This window comes from Schistocerca gregaria, chromosome 1 (assembly GCF_023897955.1).
Source record: "Schistocerca gregaria isolate iqSchGreg1 chromosome 1, iqSchGreg1.2, whole genome shotgun sequence".
In the NCBI taxonomy this organism is placed as follows: Eukaryota; Metazoa; Arthropoda; class Insecta; order Orthoptera; family Acrididae; genus Schistocerca; species Schistocerca gregaria.
Genome location: NC_064920.1, coordinates 1,172,791,616 through 1,172,818,304, shown reverse-complemented (window position 1 = coordinate 1,172,818,304; position 26,689 = coordinate 1,172,791,616). Strand labels below are relative to the sequence as shown.

Here is a 26,689-nt window from a genome sequence, read left to right as displayed (position 1 = left end):
CTACATCTACATCTATACTCTGCAAACCACTGTGATTTACATGACAGAGGATACATCCCACTGTACTACATTATTATGGTTCTTCCCATTCCATTCACATTGGAGTGCTAGAAGAATGACTGATCAAATGCCTCTTGATACCTATGTGAGTGATATGTAGGGGATTGTAGTATATTCATAGAGTTATCATTTAAAGCTAGTTCTTGAAGCTTTGTTAACAGACTTTCTTGAGACAGTTTATGTCTGTCTTCAAGGGTCTGCCAGTTCAGTTCCTTCAGTGTTTCTGTAACACTCTCCCATGCACTAAACAAACCTGTGACCATTCATGCTGCCCTTCTCTGTATACTTTCAGTATCTCCTGTTAGCCCTATTTGGTACAGCTCCCATAACTTCAGCAATATTCTAGAATAGGTTGCATGAAGTGATTTGTAAGAAATCTCCTTTGTAGACTGATTGTACTTCCCCAGTATTCTACCAATAAACTGCAGCCTACCAGCTGCTTTACCCACAACTGAGCCTATGTGACCATTCCTCCAAAAGCCCAACATCTAATCCCGTATCAGTTTTATCCAATCCTCAGTTCAATTAATTACCTTCCTGGACATCTCCTGGATGGCAATGTTACCTACATTAATCTATATTTTGCAACATCTTTTGAGTATCGTCATCTATCCTCTATCTCCAAATACTTCTATCCACTCCTTGCCCTGCACATCTTTATGACATTGTCATCTCAGAGATGTGCCTATGAATATGTGCTTTCTTACCCACTGTCGAATTTCATTATCATACTTTACTAATAGTAACCTCTTGAACAGACATGGATTCCACACTAAGAGTTTCCATTGATAGTGTTCTCATTCAATATGAGATGTGATACAGAATACATAAGAATGTTGTGTAACATTTGATCTAGTGTCCATAATTAATTTTAAAAACTGAAATTTTGGGGCAAACTCTCAAGTTCAAAATTTGTACTACGTTCCCACCTCTAAGCTCGTATTATAACTACAGACACAGTATGTCAAATGAATTCTCCATTTCCTCCAACTTCTTCCATAAGTACCTGGTGGTTTCCCAACAGAAGATTTTGTGCTACTTCACATCCATTAGAGCTTTTTCACTCTTAATTTGTATGTGTCACCACTGATTGAATTGTAACAGACTATAATGTTTCAAGTTACATAACACAGATTGTTATTTATGACTGCACAACACACTTCCACTAGTGGCATCTGCCAGTTTAAATATCTTGTATACATTAATAATAGCATACATCAGGATGCAATTCAGTTATTAGTGGTTGTAGTGCAGTTTCACTGCTATCAGCAATTCTTATTATCTTCCAATATCGACAACAAATATCACAGTATTGTTGCTAATGGAATAAACATTACACATTAAGGTGCAATATAAAGCACTTTCCAAAAAGTTAAATAATTATGTTTAAGTTAATGACTGAAATGCATTTATCAACTACAAGAGGAAGAGAAACTACACTGTGGCCAAAAGTTTATGGATATCCATTGCTGTTGAAAAAAAAAAGGAGGCGGGAGGGGGGGGGGGGGGGGGGGGGGGGAGGGGGAGGGACTGATATGGTGGGCGTTCTGTGCTAATACTATCACCAGGGAATTCAGTTTGACACACCAAAGGCGGAACTTATTTTTATTCTTTCTGAAACATAGTGAATAAAGGGTGTAAGGTTCATGGGAGACTTTATCTGGTACACAATCAACAATTAAACTCACAAAAAAAGTGTTGATGAGGTTCAGGTTGAGGCTTTAAATGCGCCAATCCAGTAAATTCATCCAACTTTCTCTGTATGCCAATGCCGTGAGACTTGTTTTGTTAACAATAGCATCTCACACATGTTTGACAAGAGAACACAGCCCCAGATCACTGCACCACCACTACCGAATTGTCGTAACAAAAATCTCAGTCAGATGCTAATCGCCAGTCATCTGCCTGGTTCACACACACGTTAATCAGTGTCACGTGATACACAATGACTTAAAGATCCTGGAAACCTTCTCATATTCATCCATGGATCAGGGGCAGCATTATTTCAACCAACGAGGTGGTTGTTATTTCATTCTTGTGACTAGTGGTTTCTAGTCATTAGTGACCTACAAAAAGGTTCTTCCGGTCTTTTGGTGAAGAATTTTTACCTCTGACCTCTTAACATCACCTGCAGGGAAGGTCCTCTGCAACAGACTGTAAAGATGTTGTACAGTTGTTTCCCATAGCACTGCTACAGTTCAGCAGTGCTGGTAAATTTCATTGACCGCAAGTAGATTTCATTGACCTCTATCAGTTACTATTTTTGGTTTAATATTTTCTTTTCTTTGCCATAACTGTCAGTCTTGCCCCCCCCCCCCCCCCCCCCTCCAATTATGTTGCTCTCTTAAGACTCCCACTGATTTACAGAGAATATGTTTATACTTTTGACACTCAGTGTCTGCACTTGGGTAACTCTGAAAGCATGCTGGCCATCACAAACAGCATGTTCAATGGAGTATCCCTAGACTTTTGACCACACAGTGTTTGTGGGGCACAGTAGACAGAATTATACAGTCTTAAAGGAGAAAGGAAATTTAAATAAGACAACAGTTCATCTGTGTAATAATACATTTTTTGCAGAGATACATCTACACTGGAAACTATGTACAATACTGAAGTTAAACATGACTTCACTGTGCATATGGCACAGCGTACAAAGGAAGACCTACCTACAACTAGCTGGCGTTGTTTCGAGCCGCTAAACGGCAGTACAGTGAAATGCTACACCTATACTCTCAAGCCCAAAGCTGGCAACAACACAACTGCTTGGTCCAAATACAATTCTTCATGTGAAGCAGTTAAAAAATATGAGTTCCACAGGTGCAAGAGATTGAGTGCAGGAGTGAGAAAAAACTATTCTGGAGGGGGATTTTTTTATGTACCACGTGCTGGGAAAAAGTTTCTGCTCTTTACTTTCTTTTACCAAAATTTCAAGTATCTTTCTCACAATACACATTTTAAAGTATTTGAGAAACAAGAATATTTCATATGTTTTTAATTTTGCCAAATTCTAGTGGTCCATCTGGAATTCAACATTTGATATGTGCATTAATTAATACAAGTAATAAATAAAAATGTTGCTTTGGAAAGAAGAAAATCTGAACAGGAAAAAAAAATTTCATTTGTGAATACCTATCCCCATTACTGATTGTTTTAACAATGATACAGTTTGAAATCTTCCTGTTTTAAAAAAGCTGTGCACTACTTAGGGGAATTCTATCTTCTAAGGACTTGATTTTTGCAAATGTGACAGCCAGACTCAGACAATCTGGTTTATGAATGATCTGACTTTTGCATTCCCGTGAAAGTCAGAGATGAGTCTGCCTCAACACGATTGCAAATCATTTTGTAAAAAGAAGAAAGGAAGAAGGAAACAATGGTGTGGCACTTAAATAGTGAACTTAAAAATTTTAAGGAGACTATCAGAGGTCAGTATCTTAGTAGTTTGTTATTAAACATAAGTCCTCATTCCTCTGATATTTTATAACTGTCATAATTTTTCTAAAAAGAATACCAATTTATTGCCATCGTCAGTTATGAAGTACATAAAATGACAGCTTCGAAGGAACATATATGCTTGGTGGTATTTGTATACTTTTCTTCTTAGATACTTCTCAGCATAAAATGAAGACAAAAAGAAAAAATGGGAGGGGAAAATCGATAATTGTGTTTCATCATCCTTATAAATGATCATCTAATCCCTACAAAGCAAGTTTTTTGAATTGCATGAGAAATTTATATATTGGCAGTATGGTCTTCTAGCAGGTTTCTTATTTAACTCCTTTTAGTTTATTCAAAAATGTTAAGGTCCTTAGATGACAGAAAACATTTTTTCCATAGCAACATACTTTCCTTTTTGTCACTCTCGCTTATATTTTCTCTTTACACAAGTTTCAGAAGAAAGCTTTCAATCATATTACATTCACATTTTAAGTACAAAATAATTTGGCATTCTCAATAACAACATTTTAAAAAGAAGACAGGAAAAGCAAGAATTATCCCAGTCCACAAACTGGAGCTGCTCAAATAGGAACTGCTTCTGAAACTTGTGCATCACACAGCAGCACATCATTTCCCACACAATTACACAAAATAGTTCCTAAAACAATCTTCATTACATAGTTTCAACTCACATCAGCTTGTTTTTATTTTGCTGCCACAACTGCTTTGTGAAAAGTTTCCATTTTAACCATAGCTATTAAATATTTACTTTGACATTGTCTTTAATATCTTGTTTTAAAAGTTTTCTGTACTTGTTATACTGCTCATCTACAATTACAATTTTTGTGCTTCTCACAATTAATACTTTAAGGGAAGCTGTACACTAAGAATGCAATATGCAGTCATTCGAGATTTGTCACAGGATACATTTACACACGAAAATGTTTCACGTACACATCCTCACACGCTTGGTTCTTGTTTTGGGTAAAATATTTCACTCTCTCCTTGTGTGTTCATATTTTAAAACCATCACACACAAATAATTAACTCACAAATTAAAGGGGCATTACGAGTCACCTGCCACAGCATGGCCACAATGGTCCATGGCTGCCTGAACTAAACTACTGTAGCAAAATACAGTAAACGAGGAAATACAGTAATTGAAAATCATATTTACGTATGAACAATCAGAACAATTAATAGGTCACATTATGCAGAAATATGTTTGTAACATCCCTGCATATAACCAGGGGATGTCAGGAAAGCATAAAACTAATGCAACCACTAAACACAAATAATCTTATTTCCAAAATAGCTGAAACTAAATTTTAAAAAAGGAAAAGAGAGAGATAGAGAGAGACATATTACATCATTTCTTACAAAATTTCTCTTATTTACAGTAAACCCACAATTTTTCTCGGGTTTAAGTGTTCTTGTTAGAATATTATTTGCTTTCTTGAAGTATTTTAATACACTTCTCATCACTATTTTAGGTCCAGTGCTGTGGCAGGCCAGCCCAGAAATTTTAATTATCAACGTTCACTGAACTGTTACAGAAACACTATCTGCTAGACTGGCCAACAATCAATCTACTTCAAATTCACCTTCAGTACATTCGATTATGTACAATAAATTACACAATATCACACATTTGCACACGTACAGCAAACACAGCACACTTTGTTGCATGTTCATTCAAACAAAGCAAGAATATCGTCACTTGTGGTGGCACCACCAGGAGTTCCACCGCCAGCTCCACCATTGCTGCTCGCACCACTCGATGGCGGAGTTGCCAGGTCCGGCGGTTCCAGGTACGACAACAGCTCTATAGGATCCACACCGTTGTCAGGAAGCAACTGAGGGAGGAACAATCAAAATATTGAAATATATTTCTAAACCAACATAGATACATATATCAATATGGTGGAAAGGAAAGTTGCTACTCACCGTATAGTGGAGATGCTGAGTCGCAGATAGGCACAACAAAAAGACTGTCACAAATATAGTTTTCAGCTAGTAAGGCCTTCGTCGAAATTAGAGGACAAACACACACGTACACACTCACGCAAACACAACCCACACACACAAATGACTGCAATCTCAGGCAACTGAGGCCTCAGTTGCCTAAGACTGCAGTCATGTAGGTGAGTTGCTTTTGCATGAGTACGTATGTGTGTGTTTGTCATCTAATTTTGACGAAGGCCTTACTGGCCGAAAGCTATATTTGTGACAGTCTTTTGTTGTGCCTATGTGCGACTCAGCATCTCCACTATACAATGAGTAGCAACTTTCCTTTTAAAAACACTGTTACATTCCATTGTAGATTTTCCATTGTTTGGTAGATACATATATTTCATACATGAAAAACATAATACTCCAATATTTACAATATTATGAAAAGGATAGATTGCTACTCACCATAAAGATGACACACTGAGTGAGTTCATACAGGCACAAAGAAAAGGCTGTTAACTATTGAGCTTTTGTCCAACGACTTCTTCAGGAAAGAAAAAAACATGCACATTCATACAAGCAATCATAACTCACATACACATGAAAGCTATCATTGGCTGCTGGCAGCCAGAGATAGTGGTTATGTGTGCAAGAAGTGCGCTTGCTTGGCGAATGTGTGTGAACTTTCTTTTCCGAAGAAGGCTTTGGCCACAATATAAGTGTGTAAAAGCCTTTTCATTGTGTGTGCCTGCAACTCAATGTGTCATCTTTAAGGTGAATAGCATTCTCTCTTTGTATGTCCAACTTGGAATTTCGATTGTTCATTAATCTAATAATTTAGACTTTCTGCTTTTTTCTAATAACAATTACAGAAAAAAACTGTTCATGAAAATTTTGTGTCTAGAATACAAACACTGATGAGCCAAAAAATTATTCTAGTCTCAATACAGGGCAAAATGGGGAAATCCACTGACAAAAGCAGTTTGCCAAGGGGAGATTGTTGCTGCCCAACACCTGGGAATGGTGGATAGTGAAACCATGAGTAGGTGACAAGGTATTGGACAACCACACCTCATCACAGAATGAGGTGGTTCAAGGCTTGCCCACTCTGTAAAGTAGCATAGGGTGCAATCTGTAGCAGATATGATGACAGGGTGCAGTGCTGGTGCAGGAACAAGGTTTCAGAACATGGTACTTTTGGCAGCAGACAATCTCTATGTTTCTATTTTGACCCAAGGGCATCTTCAGTTACGATAGCAATGAGCACAGGATCATCAAGATTGGACTGTGGACCATTGGAAACAGGTCACCTGGTTGGATGAATCATGTTTGTTATTACACTAGGTCAATGCTTATGTCTGAATACACAGTCATTCAGGCAACGGCTGCTCAAAATATACACTACATCGCAGATGCGGCCCGTGGAGACAATATTGTGCTATGGGGACTTTTTTTGCAACCTATGGTAGTAATCCAGGCACCATGATGGCTGTCAACTTCATGAACATTACTGCAGACACCTACACTCCTTTGTGCATGACATCATCTCTTACGTCAATGGCTTCTTCCAGCAGTATAACTGTCAGTTTCACAGGGACAGAATCGTCTTACAATGGTTTGAAGAGTGAACTCACATTGCTGTCTTGGCTTGCCTGAATTTGTGTGTGCTGAAATGGAACCCCATAAGTTACATTCCATTGACTAAAGATGTAGAGGCTGATCGTAGCCACATTTCAATTCAACACAGCCTGTCACATTCTTGATATGTTCCATAAGCTACGATTTCCTGACAAAATTACTCCAACCAATTATCAACAAAAAATTATGGACATACTGAGGTGTTATGTTTTGCATTTAAGAAATGAAAATTCTGAACTGCACAAATTGCAACATGTTCCAAATGATAAAACAAGAAAGTCGCAAAATGGGAAGCTAGAGTTATGAGAAGTGAAAGGAAATGCCAAACACGTGTCAACCTTAGAAAATGAAATTAAATATAAAAAACAGGTACAGCATCCTGTCGACAAGTAGTGATGATTGTGCTGATTGTGGGAACGATGATGAACTTTGTGAATGGCATGTGAATAGAAAAACAGAATGGCCCATTAAATAAGAATACAACAGAAACTGATCTCCAGTGACTAAAAGTAGTGGACAGAGAAAGGAAAGAGGAGGAAATGAGAAGAGAAAGGGGGCAGCAGCAGATGGACAGAGAGAGGGGAAAGAGGAGATGACCTCAAAGTGGGAGGTGGAAGCGGTGGACAGAGAGAAGGGGTGCAAAGAAGTGGACAGATAGGGGGGGAGTTGGGGGGAAGGAGGAGATGGACTAATAGAATTGAAATAAGTACAGATCAATGCAATGCCAGTTACTTGCAAGTTAAGAATAAATACCTCACTGTATATGCACTACTACCCAAGAAGTACAACTATTACAGACAAAGAACCAAATTACAGGTAAAAGATAACAGTTCATATATCAGTGGCTCAGTGTGGTACAACAAATTGCCAGAATCCATAGCAGCACATACTGACGATCCATTTGAAAGAAAAACTAAAATCTTTTCTGTAAATAAATATCTGTACTCACTGAAATACTTCTAAGTTTTATATATTATATATGAAACACTGTAGATAAATATTTTCCTTCTGTGCATATTGTTATGTATTTCATACGATTCTGGCCAGAGTGGTTGGAGACAGTGGCCACATATGTGTGCAGTGTGCTGTCTTTTGTGAATGTGCGTGGATATGTGTGTGTGTGTGTGTGTGTGTGTGTGTGTGTGTGTGTGAGAGAGAGAGAGAGAGAGAGAGAGAGAGAGAGAAGCTAAATGTCTAACCATCTTTTGGTTATGCCTGTCTACAACTCAACAGGTTGTCTTTACAGTAAGTAGCAATCTATCCTTTTTATAACATTGTTGAAAAACCTATCTGGACTTTGTTACGTTTTAAACCTTTGTAAACAAATATGATATGTACTACAATTTTGTAAACAATATGATTTTTACCAAAGTCATCATGTGATGACTACAAGCATGAAGAAAAGTAAATAAATGTTAATTTTTCTGTGGAACATTTCTGCAACACTGAGAAGTCGAATTAAGACATTACCAGTTTTCACCACATATTGTATGCTGTTTGTGATGTAATTCATTTATCAAATGTACATTAATTTCCCGTAATATTAAATCATGTTTTGCTACATTTCTCAATTTACTATGTGCTGCAGTGTGTAATTGTACATGTATTTAATTCAAAAGTTGAGAGGTTCACTAATTTTATAGCAAATATTTCTGCTGTATATGGAACATACATTCCCATAACCCCCCTGGCCTCAACCTTCAGTAGTCACTGACCTCACTCATCCAGCCCCTCCCTGTTCCTATTCCAGCACTACACAGCCGTCATTTCACCGCCATACCCAGACTTTTAATTTCTTTTTATTTCTCTCCTTTCCACTACTTACCCCTCCCCCTCTGCACCTTCTCTCCCATCCTCTGCCTAAACTGCAACACGATGCTGTCCGCCACTCCCACCACACTATCCCTCCCCCTCCCCGCCCCAGCCTCCTCCTTACCCCCACCCAGTTGCCACTCCCATCATGCACTGGTGCTGCTGCTCGCAATGTGGTTTCAGTTCTCTGAGACTGTAGATGTGTGTGCACGTTGCGTTTACACGCGTGCGCACGCATGTGTGTGTGTGTGTGTGTGTGTGTGTGTGTGTGTGTGTGTGTGTGTGTACTGCTGACAAATGCCTTAATGGCCGAAAGCTATAATTGCGTGATTCTTTTTGTTGTGCCTATCGCGACTCAGTATGGTGAGTAGCAACTTTCCATCTCAGAAATAAATAGGTTTTACACAATAAATAATTACAGAGCTAACTGTTGACTTATGAGATATACTGTCATTTGAAACTTTTTGTTTACTCACTTTATTCTGTGCCTTATCAAGACTACAGTACCACCAAATAGTTTTATTGAGCACTCCCAAATTTAACACACTTCTCATTAAACAAGGAAGATTATGGTTTCATGTTTTGATGATTACAAGGTCATTAGTGACACAACACAACCTTGGATTGTCAAACGAAACTGGCGATGTCCTTTTCAAACGAATCAACCCAACACTTGCCTTAAATAATTTCGGGAAACTTAAATTTGTGTAGCCAGGCAGGGACTTCAACTGTCATACATATAAAAGGGAATTCAGTCTCACCACTACTCTCATCACTTGGTACATTTCCACATAATATGAAAATCTGGGTTGTAGTTCAATTCCAGAACTCCCCCCCCCCCCCCCCCCCCCCCACACACACACACACACCCTCTTATATCATACCTGAGATTTCCTTTCTTTCAATGATTGGAACTGTGTCCTCATAATCTATTTAATGTCTCCAACTTGTGAGTACACAACGTTTACATGATTTGCTTGCCTGTGTTCCATTTCCTGAATGCTTTGTCTAAGGTATTTCTCAGAAATACTTTTTCTCAAATGAATATCCAACTCATTTTACCTCAACACAACATGCCACATTTCACCTCAACTAAAGATGATTCAAGAACACTTAGTTTCACTTACATTCAAAGCCTCTTGGCCTTGTCCTTCACCATCTATGACAGCAGCTGGATCAAAGTTGAGGTCAGATGGTATGTCTGCTGCAGACGGTGCAGCTGAAGACGCCGATGTCGTGTCAGCTGTTCCCGGTACAGCACCCGCACTCGCACTCACAGTTGCCGACGTCACTGATGTCGCAGTTCCCGCCCCTGAGGTTGCTCCCGAAGTGTCAGCTGGTGGTACACTGGGTGGTCCGGAGTTTCCACCACCTGCACCTCCTGGGGTATGTGGCGTGTGAGGAGTATGTGGCGTATGCGGCATCTGTAACAGGATTACTTAATAATGCTTAATGGCTCTCACTTTAGTAATATTAAATATCTTTGAAGAAAATGATACACTACTATTTCACTTTCCTTTTATTTGTTTTTTAATACTCTTGTCTGTTCTGTTTATAAAAAGGTCATTCAGACGATTTTGTCTTCCTGCCCTGTCCTATTGTTCTGTTGTTCTAGTTCTGTCTCTATTATTGCCAGAAGCTAAGAAGAGAAACAATTAGGACATCTCTCCAGTTATTAGTCTTTTAAAAGTGTGACTGGTATCTCACTGGCTATGAGTTCCAGAATCTGACAAATACTTTAACTGGGTACGAGGTTCAGAGAGTGACATACTTTCTAAATGCAGAAATGTATTATCTACCACTGGTGGGGAAGCAATGAAACCAGTGGAAGTTTGTGGTGCTTTCAAATGACCATTGTTTTACTTTTTTTAACAGAAATTTCTTAACTTTATGGATATGAAACACAATTTACCCATATGTGTAAAATCAGAGCTGTGATTGGTGCTTTGTTCGATATACTCAATTATGATCTGTTATGCCTTTATAATGTCAAATACATTAATTAGCTGTAACAGTTCTGATCATATTACTGCTATAAATTTAACTGCTAGTAGCCACACTAACATTATCATCTCTTCAGTAACAACTTACCTTATTTATCAGGACACTAATACAAACTGTGCATAATTTTTACCACTTTAAACTGTCCCTAGAGCTAAGAAAATTAGATTTAAACGATGTCTCAAAAGGATTTCCATTGTCACATAGAAAGTAGTTGCCTATCAACGTACCTGTTCACTTAACGTCTTCTCCACAGAGTTAAGTGGGTCTAAGGAGTTGACAGAATCACTGAGGTGAGTCAGAGGTCCTGTCCCGGCAGCATAATCACCCGTTGCCCCCACTCCTGCTCCTGGCACTTGCGTGCCAACAGGCCCATTGCTTCCAAAGTCAAACGGGCTAGGCCGTGCTCCTCCTGTTCCTGGTGTTGTACCTCCGTATGGAGGAGGACCACCACCCATCATCGAGCCACTTGCAATACCTAAAGGAAGTTCAAACATCTTAAAGTCTCCTTCACACTACAAAAACTTAGTAATTTTACTTTATAAACTGCGCTCTCTTAATTTATTGCTATCAGTTTTTGTTTCTGTGGTCAACACATTTTCACAATTATTGTCTATGTGTATCTTAACCCAACGAAAAAAAAAAATAAACTTAACATTCAACGTACACAGACAAAATTATGAGAACAAAGCTGAGACACAAAGGGAATAATACATATACCCCCCCAAATTCATAAACTGTACACACATATGTAATTCACTGCATCTCCACAGAATAAAAATAAACATTTCAAAATTTTTGACTTCTTATTCTGTATCTCCATTCTCTCTCATTCTTCACATTCAGAGTACTGAAAGAACTGATTATGCAGTGCAGAACAGCACAATCAAAACATAACCGTTTTTCCAAATCTACTCAATACTTAAAAATATTTTGTCAATCGCAATTTAAGTACAATCTTTTCCCGCAGAATGCAAGCTGAAGTGTCACAATAGCTCTTCAACTCTAATTTTTAGTATGAATATAATGTACTAAGCTCATGTTAAGTACAAGTTTTGACTTACTGTTCATATCTGGAGGAATGTAAGGAGACATCGCATGGTTGACATCCCAACTATTCATAGTTGGTAGTGTCATGCTACCTGGAGACATTGCTTTCCCAAGGCGTTTAGCTCCACATGTTTCATTCTCCTCCTCCGTCTGAAAGAAAAGAAAAAATAAAAATTTCTCGAACTTAATTTCTAATTGAACAGATATCTTACATAAATTGAAGATGGAGAGGGGAGACAGGAAAGGGAAGGGATGGAACTGATGATATCAGCTGCATTGAGACTATGCGGAATCAGCAGCGACAAGTGAAAATGTGTGCCGGCCTCGGACTCGAACCCGAGATTGCCTGCTTATCATCAGGACACAGTGTTAGTGCCACCTATTCACAGTCCTCAACCATATCCACTAATTTTAGATTACCACCAGAGGCTAAACAAAATTGTGCGTCTACACTGAAGGTTGTGCATTCATCGGCCTCAAGAGCAGACACCACACATTCACATAAACAGCTATCTGCTGGAGTTAGACTCATAATTCCTTTGGTATTATATCTTTTAACAGTTTCTCATTATTCATTTAAAAAACAGCGCAATTTCTTTTCAACATTACTTATTTCATTAACAATTCTGTCACATAAAAATATAAATGCACATGAGACACACATTTTCATTCCAAGCGTGACTGGTTCAACAACTTTCATACACATATGTTTCTTTTCTTTACCTGCCAAAGAAGTCTCAAAATTTGAAAAGGAAACTGAATACCTTTTTTTTTTTTTTTTTTTTTTTTTTTTTTCAATCCCACAATAGCTACACAGCTCTAATACAAAGTGCTGGGTGGTATAAGGTTAATTCTGACCTGTCCACTCAACTACTATTTACATTCCAGTTTTGGTTTTGGTTGTGCTAAAATCACACTTTTTGAACAATCCAACCTGTTTAATGTCAGCAGTTTACATTTGTCACTGCTGTCCTTTTGAACACAATGTGTAAGACATGTTAGTTCATTTATGCCCGGTTTTTAATTAACTTGAACCCCACTGACCTTTATTCCTGGTACACTTTTGGCCGGTTTCCAGTTAGCAGCAGAATCAATGGTGACTTCCTCCATGTCACTATTACTGATTGTGTTCAGAATTCCCCACATGTACTGATCCACCTCAAGTCCTTCAAGCTGTGCAGGTTTGCTGTAACACAATACATGGTTCTTTTAGTGTGGCACAATAAAATTTTCCTGCCTCTCTACATCTCATTTCATTATACATACCACAAATTAATTAATCATTACTATTTATATAATGCAGACTGTTGGCTTCTTGAAGAATTATTAGACACAAACATTTAAACAGCAGCTGGATCAGATGAGAGTCTGAAGAAGGAAAAGGTTCTTGCTAGTGTCTGTATAGCTCTACAAGCAATTTGTAGCTGAATTATTTCTCTTACTGATGATTATTTACTGGAAGCAGAGGTTTGTGCTGAGTGACTAAAAGAACTCAAGTTTGTAACTATCTGTCAGACATCCAACAAAATGTAATGCAAAACTGCCACCCTATATTGCAAGATCTTCCTGTTGCAGAATTTATACAAACTTAGATACAATTTGCTTTCTTCAGTATAATTGTACTCTCATGGCAATCAGCATGGATCCATAAACATTGATCATGTAAAACTAAAGCTTACACTACTGACACATAATGCCTTAAAAGCTATCAATTAACTGTGTTTTTTGTTTCAGGTAACACTACTAACGCATTAACACCCAACTATAAATCAAGGCAATCCTGGAAGTTTTGCAAATCTTGAATTTCCAAAGTTCTTTTAACTGGTACTACCGTCTGATAAATAAAATGCATTCAGATGGAATTAGTGACTGGGTTGACAATGCAGTATATATTATCCCAGACAGAGTTTCACAGACAAATGTACATATAACTACAGATATCAAACACCAGATGGACTAACAACAATATGAAAAGGATAAATTGCTACTCATCACATAGAGGAGACGTTGAGTCGCAGACTGGCACAATTGTGTCTGTATGCAACTCAACGCCTATTCTACGTCGGGCAGCCTTGTAATATATTTGTAACTGAAGGTATGCATCAGGTAACTACAGTAATGGAGTTGGTTGCACAAGAGATAACAAGCTTCAACAAAGAAAAAATCCATTGATGGTCATAAGTATTGTTTGATTCACACAAGATTGTTATAAACTACTGAAAACTCTGAAAAGTAAAACTTCGTATGTGTTTCCTTTTCTTGCTCTCCATAGAATCAGCCACACACACACTATTTTACTTGCTTCCACGGATCATTTTACCAATTATGGCCACAATTTATTTTTAAAAATAGACACCGGTATTTCAGTACAATTTTTGCTATTGTATTTAACATTCTGTGAATTTAAAAAATAAAATTCCTGCTTAATATACTATAATTTAGAAGATGGAGAAATTATTATGACAGTTTACTACAGTGTACTGTATTGTAATATGTCACATTACAATTTTTACACTGATCAATTAAAAAATAATAAAATCACCAAGAAGCTAACACATATTACAAATTAAGATGCTTTGCATTTAAACACCAAAAATCGAAATGGATCCTTTCGTAGTAAATAATTACTCACTTGCAGACAGGGCATCGCCAAGAACCCCGCTCACAGTTCAACTGTAGGTAAGATTCCAGATCAAAGCACTGGATATGCTTGCAGTCGTGACCTCGGGCGGGTAAGGTGATACGTTTAAAGGTTATAGGGCATTTCAAGGAGACCTGAAATAAAAGTGAACTGTATTAGAACTGAATGATATACAGTCTTATTCACTCTGTTATCAGTATAGAGATGGAGTTCCACAATAGCTCTACAGGCAAAAGAGCTCTCTAAAGAAACTGTTAAATATATATTTTACATTATTTTATACAAAACACATTTGAGAGGACATCCTCCCACTAGATGTATTCAGTAGTAAATTTAAAATGTATGAATGTAGACTTTAGGTCTCATTAAAAGCATGAGGACACTTTGAATTTTCCTTGGGAGTAGGATTGGCTAAATTATTATTTTTATGGATTGTGTGCATAGTACAAGTCATTAGATAGCAAAAAATATCTCAGCAAAAGTGACAAGTGAAGCTACACATACTTAGTACACTACATCTGAAAACCAATGTTATATGCCTTTCTTATTTTTTCAGTTTTTTTCCTTCTTTTTTAATTCTCACAAGCTATTACTGCATTCTCTGTTACTGTAACAGCTTGTCCTATGATGTCCATATTTTTCAGTTTATTGAGTACTGTTGAGATCTTGTGCTCTCCACCGGTTTGACTCCAAAATTAAATTGCTTGAAGAGTGCGCACAAAATAACTTGGCCCAAAGTGGCAGAGACAGTGTTGTGGGGGGGGGGCAATGATTGTGTTGGGGGCTCACTGTGAAAGAGCCCTGTAGGGTAGTGCAGTTCGGCAGCTGCAGCCTGCAAGGTTATGTCAGTACAATAAAAAATTCGACAAATATAGACATTTGAAGTCAATACCTACTACAACAGTCCTGAAGAAAACTGGACAAACAAATAATCAATCAAAGCAAAACAAGATCAAAGTGTACTGCCAGAAGGAAATTCCATAAAACAAAAATGGTTAATATATAAATCCTAAAAGACAGCGTTGCTTACTACGATACTGACATAGTAAAACAAAGAACATGTCTCACATGGAAATTATGTTTCAGTTCCCTGATAATAAAATTTTCTTCTCCTTCTACCAAGTCATTCCAATGTAGTGAAGCTTTGGGAATTTCCTGTAGCTGTGCTTCCTCCCACCTTTATTCTGTTTATTCAGTGACTGGAATAACTATCTATTCCTGAAACTCTCTGAAATATAGTTCTGAATGAGATTTTTGCTTACTCATTTGCCCCACCTGATAATAATTTAATAGCATTGTAGGACCTAAATAGGGAATAACTTTCCCTGCACCTACACCTATGATGCACGAAGACTGTGGTATCAGACTATGTAGTAAAGAGATAGCAACAAGAAAGCTTGAATTGTGCATGTCGACAGGCTACAGCTGACTGAAGTGGCTGCTCCTTCGGAACGACGGGATGGAATCCCCCGCACTCAAGACGCTATTGTGTTTCTATGCCATTCCCACATGATTTTTGAAAGATTTACATGATACAGATGTTTTAAATCAATGTATTCAACTTGGCAACACTCAGCAACAACAGAGAAGAAGTGCAAGAAGCCGTGGAATATTTACATGAAGTCTCTGCTAAAAGGGGTTACAGATAGCATACAAGAAAACACAATATATAGAAAGAAAGAACAACAATACACAATTCATGAACACAAAATATGGATTGGTCAACAGAGTGGAAAAATTCAAGTATCTTGGAGGATACATACAAATAGGAGGATCAAACAAGGCATCCAATACAGAACAAACAGAAAAACTTGGAAAGCGTACAAACTTACATGGATTCACTACAATAAAAGAAGCATCTCAAGACAAGCAAAACTCAGGCACTACAATACAGTTGTACTACCAGAAGCCCTCTATGCATCAGAAACAACCACATCAGGCATCACAAAGACAGAAAAGATAGAACATAAATCCTTCAAAAAAAATTGGAGCAATATATAGATATGGTGTATGGATGAAGAGGCCAACCAAAGAACTGTATGAACACACTGACAGACTCACAGACATAATGAGAAAACATTGGTTAACATTCTTTGGGCACACACACAGAATGAACAACACCAGACTCAGAAAGAGAAAAAAAAAAAAACAGGATAAGACAAATTCAGAAACAAAATTATGAACATGAAATTTGAATTACAAGAAAGAAAGAGACCAGGAAAAATATAAACAGAGCAAAGGAAATATGAACACAGTCAAAGAATAAAGAGGTTTTGGGAAGAGAAAAAGAAGAAAAGAAAATAAGAGGAAAATTGAATAATCATGTAATATTCAAGTTCAGTCACTGTCTTAAGGGCAAAAATGTATAATAATAATAATAATAATAATAATAATAATAATAATAATAATGTATTCCCAGAGATATAGTTTTATATGCTCACATTCTAAAAGCAGCTTTATGAACTGTAAATACCTTCAGTGCTGTCTGCTCAACACCATCACGATCACGGTCTCCTCCTAAACCTCCACCTGCTGAAGCAGTACTGCTGAAATTGCGCTTAATTTTGGATATGCAATGTTCAGCAGTCAGCAATCGTTTTCTCAGGAGACCTTGGAGCACACTGCGCACACTGGGACGATGCACCAATTGCAACACAAACAAGTGAGACTGAAATAAAGAAACATACAAGAAATGTAACTCATGCATGGAGCCATGATATTGTAGGAAACTTAGTTCATATCAATACTTTGCTGAAATTATAAAATTGCACAGCTATTTTAGAAATTATAAAAATGTACAGCTATTCCTGAAATGATAAAATTACACTTTGCAGTAACAGTTGTTGCAATTTCAGGTCATCACTTCAGTATTTAATTAGATTTAATGAAGAAACTAATTTTAAAGAGTTCTGGACAATTTCCTAAAATGGAACAATACTGAGAGGGTAAAGCCTTTGGTAAGAATGGTCATGCAATGTCTTCTCAACAAAAAAGCTGAACCAGCTCTTGTGACTTGGGTTTGTGTGGGTTTCCATTTTTAATCACAGAACATAAATCCTCATAGTTATAGATTAATGACAACAGCTGTAGTGTAGTGATCACGGTTTCCATCTGCCTCATCTCTGTTGTGGCAACCTTCTTGGATGGCAAAATAGTTCACAGTAACACATTATTCTTATAAAGTGACAGTTCTGCCCACATGTAAAGCTTCTCTGAAATTGCTTTTCCTAACAAGTTATTTTCCTTCTGTGTTGTGTTATATGTAGATATTTTTCCACAGCATGAGAGGATTGTATTTCATGTGCCAGCCTGGCTGAATATTGCAACATGTGAAATTAAGTAATTCTGGCAGACTATACCTAGCCTTTCCAGAAATAGGTTTATAAAATTAATATTTCAAGAGCATATCATATGTTATTATTCATTTCATAGTGGAGTGTATGTATGTTAGCAACTAGCAGTACTTTATGCCTAAGAGGATGCTTAATTATTCAGTAACGGAGTGAGAAACCCAAATCTAATGAAACTATACGGTTCGACAGAGCTTATCAAGTGTCAAACATTTATGGTGTATATATGCAGTCTGAAGTGATGAATAAAAATTTGTACAAAGGCCAGGATTCAAACCTAGGTCTCCTACTAGCAGGCAGATGCACTAACCATCCTGGCACATTGACTTTGTACAACTGTACAGACTACCCTAACACACTTCCCTCCCTACCTCGTCTATACAGTCATTCCTCACTGTTGTTGCCAAACATCAACTGTATTGCAGAATGGCACCATCCCTAGGAGGGAGGTACTAAATCACATTTAATCATTGTCATAAATATTTGATATTTTTAATGCTTTTTGACAAGTACACAAAGGAGATTTCTGGAAGCAAATTAATTACAGTAAGCCTTGTTATTCCCCAAGTAACCATTCTCGAAAATGCATTTAAAAAATCTCTTCTATGCATAGCGGACCGAAAGTCCTACCTCAAATGCTTCTAAGCAGCCTTAAAGAAAGAAATGCAAAAGTATTACAGACACTTTCTGAGCAGTTCTACTCTATCTGATCCACAGCTTTAAAAAAATGTAAACAAACACGTTCATTTCCAGCAAAGCCATTAGGTATTTGACCCAAGAGGTAAATAATTACTTGGACAAAATCAGTACACATTTGCCTTGGGAGAAGGTCAGAACAACTGCGAACCCTCTTTGGCCAACACATGACCAGGAAGTAGCCAAAAGTGGGCTAGTGGAGCCTGAAAGTTTGTTTCCTAGTGAAATACAGCTTTACTTTCAGTGCTCTTTACACCCCAGAAGCAGTGTTACTCTCATTTTTTGGGAGCTGAGTAGAAGGCTTATCATTTGTAGCCTAAAAAATATTTATCTTTGGTAGGAAGTTCTGTGGCTTCCAAAAGCTTAATATCACCCCTGATATTGTTTCTAACAAAAGGACTCACAGATTAACTAATACATTTAGTATCTATGAATAAATATTGGCCAATAAATTAATCCAGTATTGAAATTTTAGCTATTGTCTCATAATTGTTCCTTGTAAATGTTATATTCTACCAAGTTTCTAAATTGTTAATTAGAATTTTTTGAAAGCATCTTTTTATTTTCGTCAGCGAAAGACTTCCGTAGGCCTATTCTAATTCCTGTTCAAAATTAAATAAATATGACTACAAAACAGGTTTAGTAATAATTAAAGAATAAACAAGGCTACAAATTTTACATGAAAGCTGATTACTTCTCTATCATTTCTACAATATAATTAAAGAGAAAGGAAATTATGGCAACAGTAATAAATAAAAATTTAACAATTCATTCACAGTTAATAATAATAATTGGAAGTAATTGATCTGCTGTCTGCATCCACATAATGTTCCTTTATTTGCTTGTAGCCCTTGAAAATGGACAACATAGCATGAAAGATAGAGCCCCCAACCATAATTTTCACTCTTTACTACTGAATAATTGCAAAGCCCAAATAGTTGTATGATCCTCAATTACAGCACGAATTTTGAGCAGAGTTTCAAAAAATTAGACCTAGTAGGAGAATACTGGCATTTTTTTGCTGTATTCATCCCCTCTAAGTTTTCTTTAAACTAACTGTTTTGCTTGAAATTTTGATTCTACATGTTTTGAAATGTATAGTGTAAAAGTCCATGGGAGTCTTAGAATTTTTCAGTCTTTGATCGACATTCTTGTTTATTACTGGAAAAACCAGCAACACAAAACTGAAAATGAGTTATTTTGATCAGTTTTTACAGCCAGGTTAAATTGGTGATGGAAAAAAAGAAGGGTAAACAGAAAACCAGTTTGTCCCTACTCAGAAATGTTCTTCAGTTCATCCTTTAACTAACTTAAAAATTACATTAACACCCCTCCATTCCAAATAAACATGGTAATTAACTTTTGATCCAGAAAAATACTTACACAGCAACAGGCAGAGACAGTGATTTGTATTGTGTTCCTTCCTGGCTGGCAAACTTCTTTTAGGTAAAGTGGCTTGTGCGAGGTTTTATTTTCCCCACGGTCGATGCTCAGTGGGGTTGCATTCACTGAAACCTGCACACTTGCAGGCCAATTGGTATTCATTTGTCTATCTTCATGGTGGAAGCACTTGAGCTGCAACTCTAAATCTGACCTGTACAATAAAAAAATGAATATAAGAACACTGTAAACTGATTTTAGCTTGCTGTAAATATTATGAAGAAATTTAGCCACTAATTTTGAATGAATAAATTTGGTAAGAAATGATATCATCCCTTACAATGGTACCGTAACATTACCAGCAAACTTGAATGTACAAAACATTTTATAAAACTTGCAAATATTTTCTATGTTCTTGCTTTTTGTATGTTAGAGAGTGAGGCTAAAATTTCTTTGCCTGGCAGTTCTGTTTTACAGAACAAAAAAAAAAGTCTTGGCAGCAAGATTATTTAGTGTCAATTATATGTTTCACCCTTTTGGGACATCATCAGATTATGTAAAAGTAGAAGGATATGTGGCCCATCAGTCATGAAACTACAAATAACATAAAATAGACACCAAGGTAACTGGATATATAATCCATCCACCATGAAACATCTAACCCCTGCAGTGGACCTTGAGCACACCAGCCGGTTCCACGACGACAGAACAAGATAGGGCCACGCTTACAAAACCATGGTACAATTCACACATGGCACAATGTCTGTATTTGTGTGTACACAAACATTACTGAGACTGCTCTTGTTCTGAAACACTTTTAAACCGGTTGCTATAACAGCCTGCCACTGTGGAATGGTAAAATTTTAAAAATTGTTTTAGTTCAAAGATCTACTTTTTTGGTGTAGTCCAGTGCAGAGGTTATGTACCACAAACGTGATTCTGGATGGTCTGAAAAATACCCATCTATGGTTACCAAAACATCTTCACTGGTCTCCAAACATTTTCCAATGCAAATTTCTGTTAAGTATGGGAATAGGTGGAAGCTATATGGAGACTACTCTAGTTAAAAGTTGGGTGTTCCTACTCCTCAGTCTTCTAACCGCTCAAGTGCAGTACCCTGAAGAATTATTTCCCCTTTAATAGTCACGTCTTCTCGCAAGATTATTTCACCAGGAATACTTTCACAGAATTTGGATGCTATTTTTTTATCCTTTTAAACATAATTAAGAAGAAGAAGAATAATCATTTCTGCATGTCTGAAAATACTGGCCAAAGCAATTTGTAGATCATAACAAAATATATTAACTGCAAGAAATACTGTACATACACCAATTTAACAAGAAATTGGACACTTCTCTTCTGTCTTAGTACAAGAATTGCTTTTTATTTTTATTTTTAATTAAAAAATATTGTTGTGTTGACAATTTCACATTGTTTTATTCCAGGTACAACCAAATGCAAATAGAAAAAACTTTACTTATCAGACAGCAATGAAGACAAGCACAAGCATAAAACAATAAACATGCTGGATTCCAGAGCTGGAAAGCCCTTTGTCTGATAAAGAAAAAGACTGTTGCAGACTTAGTATGACCTATACAGTTTGTTTATTCACCTCTCATAGTAGCCCACTGTCTCTCTCAGACATGCATTAGTTTATGTCTTTCTTAATTAATCTTGGTTCTTCCAACCTTTTTTTCTGGTTTCAAAAGCTACCATCTTTGCGTCTTCATGCTCAAGGCTGTCTCCATTGCAGCTTAGTAAGTAAAATTTTTTCAACCTGTGCCATTTTGTAGCAATTCTCATTGCACATGATTAAACTAAACATAATGTTTCTATTTCTTACCGCCACATGAGTGTCTGATGGACAGTTGGTTTGAGTTGGAAGACATGGTTACTGACAGCCAGATTGTGCTCAAGCCGGAATGGAGGCAAGATGATGCCATCTCTAACAGGAAATGTCAGCCTTAATTCATCATCCTCTGCAAAGAACAAAAATTAAAATTACATAAGATTTTTGTTTATTAGCATAAATACTTGAAAGCAGTGAAACAGTCTCACTCAAAAGCTCATTGCACAACTTGTGCTTTCTTTTGCCATTGATTTTAGACGCAAAAGAAGAGAAGTTGATCCATTTCATGCAAAATTAACATTTTCTTTAAGCCATTAGCCTAGTTACATCCAAATGACTCATTTCAATTCAAATTATTTCATTTATATAGTAGCACAAATAAAATGAGCTGTTGGAAATGCTTGGAAATTTGACTTTGTACATGACAGGTTCCCCTTCCAATTTCTTTCATCAGAAAATAGGCAGACATTTTGTAAAAGAAAGCAATGATAAAAGCACAAACCCTCCAGCACTTCTGTAGATTATTTTGGATTATTTAAAACAAAGAGTTGGAATGCAAAACATATAGCTTCAGGCAGAAATGAAAACTAACACCAAATTGAAATATCTATAATCAACTTTTTTTTTCATGTGAAGAACAAATTATCATGGTTGTTATTTATTGAAATATGCTTACTGATAATAATGTTCCTCTACTTCTGCTTTACAGAATACATTTCATGAAAACTACAGGCTGTTATAAGCTTTTTCTTTACTTCCTCAGTATTTTATCTATTATTTTCAGATGCTTACACAGTGTTTTCAGCATTACAAATTCACTGCACATAGACAGACAGAATTTCAGCACAAGAAGAAATGACTCATTAATCCCAAAAGAAACAGGCAAAAATTTTGAAGAAAACAAATGTAATCCTAAATTTGTGTGTGTCTTTCATCAGCTATCAGTTTGAGCAACATGAACCAAGAAGTTAAGCCAAAAAACAGTTATTCTAAGGTCATGAATCAGACATTAAAACTGCTTTCAGAAGAAGAAAAAATGGAAATACAAAACTTAAGTCTTTTTGCCTCCAGGACAAAATACTATCTTCACTTTAACCTTCATTTCTGCTGTGTTCTGTAATTAATTTTTTGGAATTTAAGATTTATTCATTGAATCTTTGTTCTTTTTCCTTTCTATTTATTTTCACTAATTTGATGGTGGAGATTTGAATCTGTCCTGACAACTGAGTACAACATTTAGAATTGCACATGCAGTGTACAGACCACAAATACACACAGAAGCTGTTGTACACACCATACTTAAAAAGTGAACGCAGATACAAAACGTGTCACAATTAAAATGTGTCACTTACGCAAAAATTTGGACACCTTGTCACATGAGTGATGAAACACTGGTTGCTCACACCAGCACGGCTGGTTTGTCATGTAGGCAGCTGAAAGGGACATTAAAAAGAAAACATAACCTTTACTAACACAAAAATTAACCGATTTCGTCAAATTACAAAAAAATCATAAAATGAAACAATGTTCCTGTTATGCAGGCAGCACACACTGTATTTATTTATTTTTGCCAAGAAACAGTTGCTGCCAAAATTGTCTTTGTTATTTTCAGTACGTACTATGGCCTGAGAAAATAATTATTTTGATTAGCCGTGCTTATGGGTATTTCTCATTTCCATGAATGATTGAGCAGTGTTGAACAGTATACACATGTAAGTGTGTATTTCAGTTTGAGCAACCAAGCAGCTTCTTTCACATATGTATGAAATGAGATAAAAACTGCAACTGGATCTTTAAAGATGTACAAAAGTAGGTAGTAAATTCTGCAAGTCTGATTTCAAATCTACTTCTTAAGAGATTCAAAATGAAAGTCTTACGTCATCATTCTCAATTTTACAGCATACTTCCCTGGAAAGTTGGTGTAATAAGCTGCAGATCATTTTATAGATAATTCTGGGCTGGGTGCTGCATCTTTCAATATGAGATACTATACTTTTTTATAAAAATATAGACAAAGCATATTTTGGTCCATATTGTTTTATACCAAATGAAAAGAATAACTAGTTGGACAACAGTAAAATATAGATCCCCCACTCTTTAACCCGACTGTTCACAAATAAAATATCACTCTGTGATTCAGATATACCATAGCAACAACTAAGTTTCAATACCAACTGAATACTATTACTGAAACAGAAAATAGGCTGAATACTACTACTGAAACAGAAAATAGTAGACAGAAGAGAAGATTTTGTTTAGAAAAGCACCATTAACTAACAGTAAAATATTTGACTTTATAGTAAAGAATAATGCAAAATAAAGCTCATTATGTAAAGAGAATAATTTGTCTAAGTAAAATAAAACTATAATATGTATTGCTTTTCTGTTGAGCACTATGTGAATTAGTTCAAATATTTTAATTAATTAATTTAACCAGTCAAGAAACATTAGTAATGGCAAACCAAGTTTCAACCCACACGAGCCAACAAAACGAATCTCTACAATATAACTTATCATGACACCTGACCCCTAAACTTTTGTCACTAAAAAAATACTCATCAACTGAAGACATTTCACATATTCACTATCAATATTATGACGAAACTATACAGTTCAGATAAAAGCCATTAAATATTTATACACAGTGGCCATTCACTGGTTTCTTGTGTTTATTACATCAAGTATTAATGGATCACACACTATTCAATTCAGTTCCATTTTACAAGAAGTTACCTATTGGTACTGAATTTCTTAAATATACTTACACCAGCTATTACTACAGAATACAATTATGGTAATGAAAAGTAGATAGGTTAAGTCTGTCAGAAGTGCAGCATCAGTGTTCTTCCAAACTGCAGGCATAAAAAAGCTTATTCTTTTCTGTCTTTAAACATCATGTGCTCCTAAATAGTCTGCTATACTACTCCTTCCCAGTCATTCTGGAAAATTTCCCAAATGAGAGCCAACAAGGTTTCAAAGTTTATATTTTGTAGTGAATATGAACTCTGTTATACGAATATAGCCATCAAATGCCACATCTGCAATGAGACTTTGGGGATATCACTCATGCTGCACCACTGCCAGCCAGCCACTGTGTTACTTCACTCACTCTGCATCGGCATCGGCGGTCTGACGTCTGGGAAGCTGGGCTTCACGTCAGCTCCGGAACCGGGCGAAGCGTAAGGTGGAGCACTGGCCGCCGGTGTGAGAGGTGGTGTGGGGTTGCCAGGTACGGGGCTGTGCTGGTAAGCACCCGTCCCAGCCCCGTAACTAGGCGAGAAGGGTGCACCGACTCCACAGAAGAACGGCCCACCTCCTGGACCTGCGGCCCCTCCGGCCCCGGGCATCGGAGAGGCGTACGGCGGAGTGGGCTGGCGTGCGGCACCCCGCACCGTACCGAACTGGCTGGCTCCGACACCGACTTGTTGCTGCTGCTGCTGCTGGTGTTGGTGCTGCTGCTGTTGTTGCTGCTGTTGCTGCTGCTGCTGCTGCTGTTGGTGCTGCTGCTGCTGCTGCTGCTGGGTTTGTGGGGGGCCGTACTGCTGGAATCCTGGCACGGGGCCAGGACCGGGGCCGGGTCCCGCCCGACCTCCGTAAGCCCCGCCACTCCCGTACTGCACGGAACAGATTACGGCGTCACTTACGTATTCACCACACAATGTGCTCGAATGGGGGTATGTTTGTGAGCTTCCCCAACTGTGAACTCAGTCTTTATAAAATAAAATGATATCTATTCCAAATGAAAATAAAGAATGAACAGTATTTACAGCCAGTATCCACTTAGTACACACTGAAAGAGGAACAACTGAATCTTGACTGACAGGTGTTCAATTTTAAAAATACAATTTAGTTTAGAATTTATCAAAGCATTTTATAAAAACTAACAAAAATTAAAGGATACATGTAGAGATTCTGAAATGAAAGAAAGGTCACTGAAAACCTTTGAGCAGAAAAATTTTATGAACAGATCATAAAACACAAGTACTGTGGAAAATATGGAGCTCTGGATCTTAGTGCAATGTGATCTATTCATTTACTATTCACTGTCTCTCCCCTCTCCAGGATATTGAGTGACTTTTCTTCCAGCTGGCATCTGTCTATATACACATTTATTTCTGTTTTTGAAATCCTGATGAAACTTAGCACAGTGTGCAAATACTATTATTCAAAACAAACATGAAAGTTACTCAGAACTGCAGGGTTAAAAGGAAGATTCCAGTATGATGGGAAAGAAAATGTAATCAGTTCTGAAAAGAAATTGAGTGTGGCCATTGTTTCTATCAATTCGGAATGTTGCTGCATGCCTATCTCCTACCTCCCCCCCCCCCCCCCCCTCCACACACGCACACACACACACACACACACACATACACACACACACACACACACACACACACACACACACACACACACACACACATTTCAGGCAGCACCTGTACACAATTTGTTTTCTTCATTTGCATCTTTAAATGAAAGGCAGACAGAGAGTGATTTTTCATTGCATTTGGTTCTGCTACTACTACACTCCAAATTTCTTTCTAGGATGTAGTTTTCTTGATGTTTCATCAATTAAAAAATATTGAATATAACTAAAACATAACAAGCCTATATGCAGTAAAAAAGATTCTTAAATTACGAGGAACATTCAATAAGTAATACAACACATTTTTTTCTGGAAGCAGGTTGGTTTTATTCAGGATTCCTATATATCACATTATTCCTCATCATTTTGGCTACACAACCCAACAATATTAGATGTTGTCCATGACAATGATGGGGCTACAAAACCCTACTTTTCAACATGATCTCCAAAGATAC

General features: G+C 37.1%; 1 protein-coding gene across 10 annotated transcripts in view; it reads right to left on the bottom strand.

Annotated features, from left to right (window-relative positions):
• Nucleotides 1-2,610: 2,610 nt before the first annotated feature.
• LOC126284288 (zinc finger MIZ domain-containing protein 1) overlaps nt 2,611-26,689 on the bottom strand; it is a 138,471-nt gene continuing 114,392 nt past the window's right edge. For 6 of the 10 annotated variants that reach the window (XM_049983134.1, XM_049983119.1, XM_049983127.1 and 3 more), the window contains 11 exons: nt 24,981-25,485; nt 23,224-23,304; nt 21,866-22,001; nt 20,026-20,236; nt 17,070-17,264; nt 14,588-14,730; nt 13,000-13,141; nt 11,970-12,105; nt 11,136-11,383; nt 10,032-10,328; nt 2,611-5,357 (listed from right to left, as the gene is read on the bottom strand). In XM_049983134.1, coding sequence (XP_049839091.1) covers nt 5,193-5,357; nt 10,032-10,328; nt 11,136-11,383; nt 11,970-12,105; nt 13,000-13,141; nt 14,588-14,730; nt 17,070-17,264; nt 20,026-20,236; nt 21,866-22,001; nt 23,224-23,304; nt 24,981-25,485 — 2,259 coding nt within the window. In that variant the 3' untranslated portion in view covers nt 2,611-5,192. The remainder of the gene's footprint in view (nt 5,358-10,031; nt 10,329-11,135; nt 11,384-11,969; nt 12,106-12,999; nt 13,142-14,587; nt 14,731-17,069; nt 17,265-20,025; nt 20,237-21,865; nt 22,002-23,223; nt 23,305-24,980; nt 25,486-26,689) is intronic. The other 4 variants (XM_049983149.1, XM_049983166.1, XM_049983174.1 and 1 more) reach the window with 1 other exon arrangement.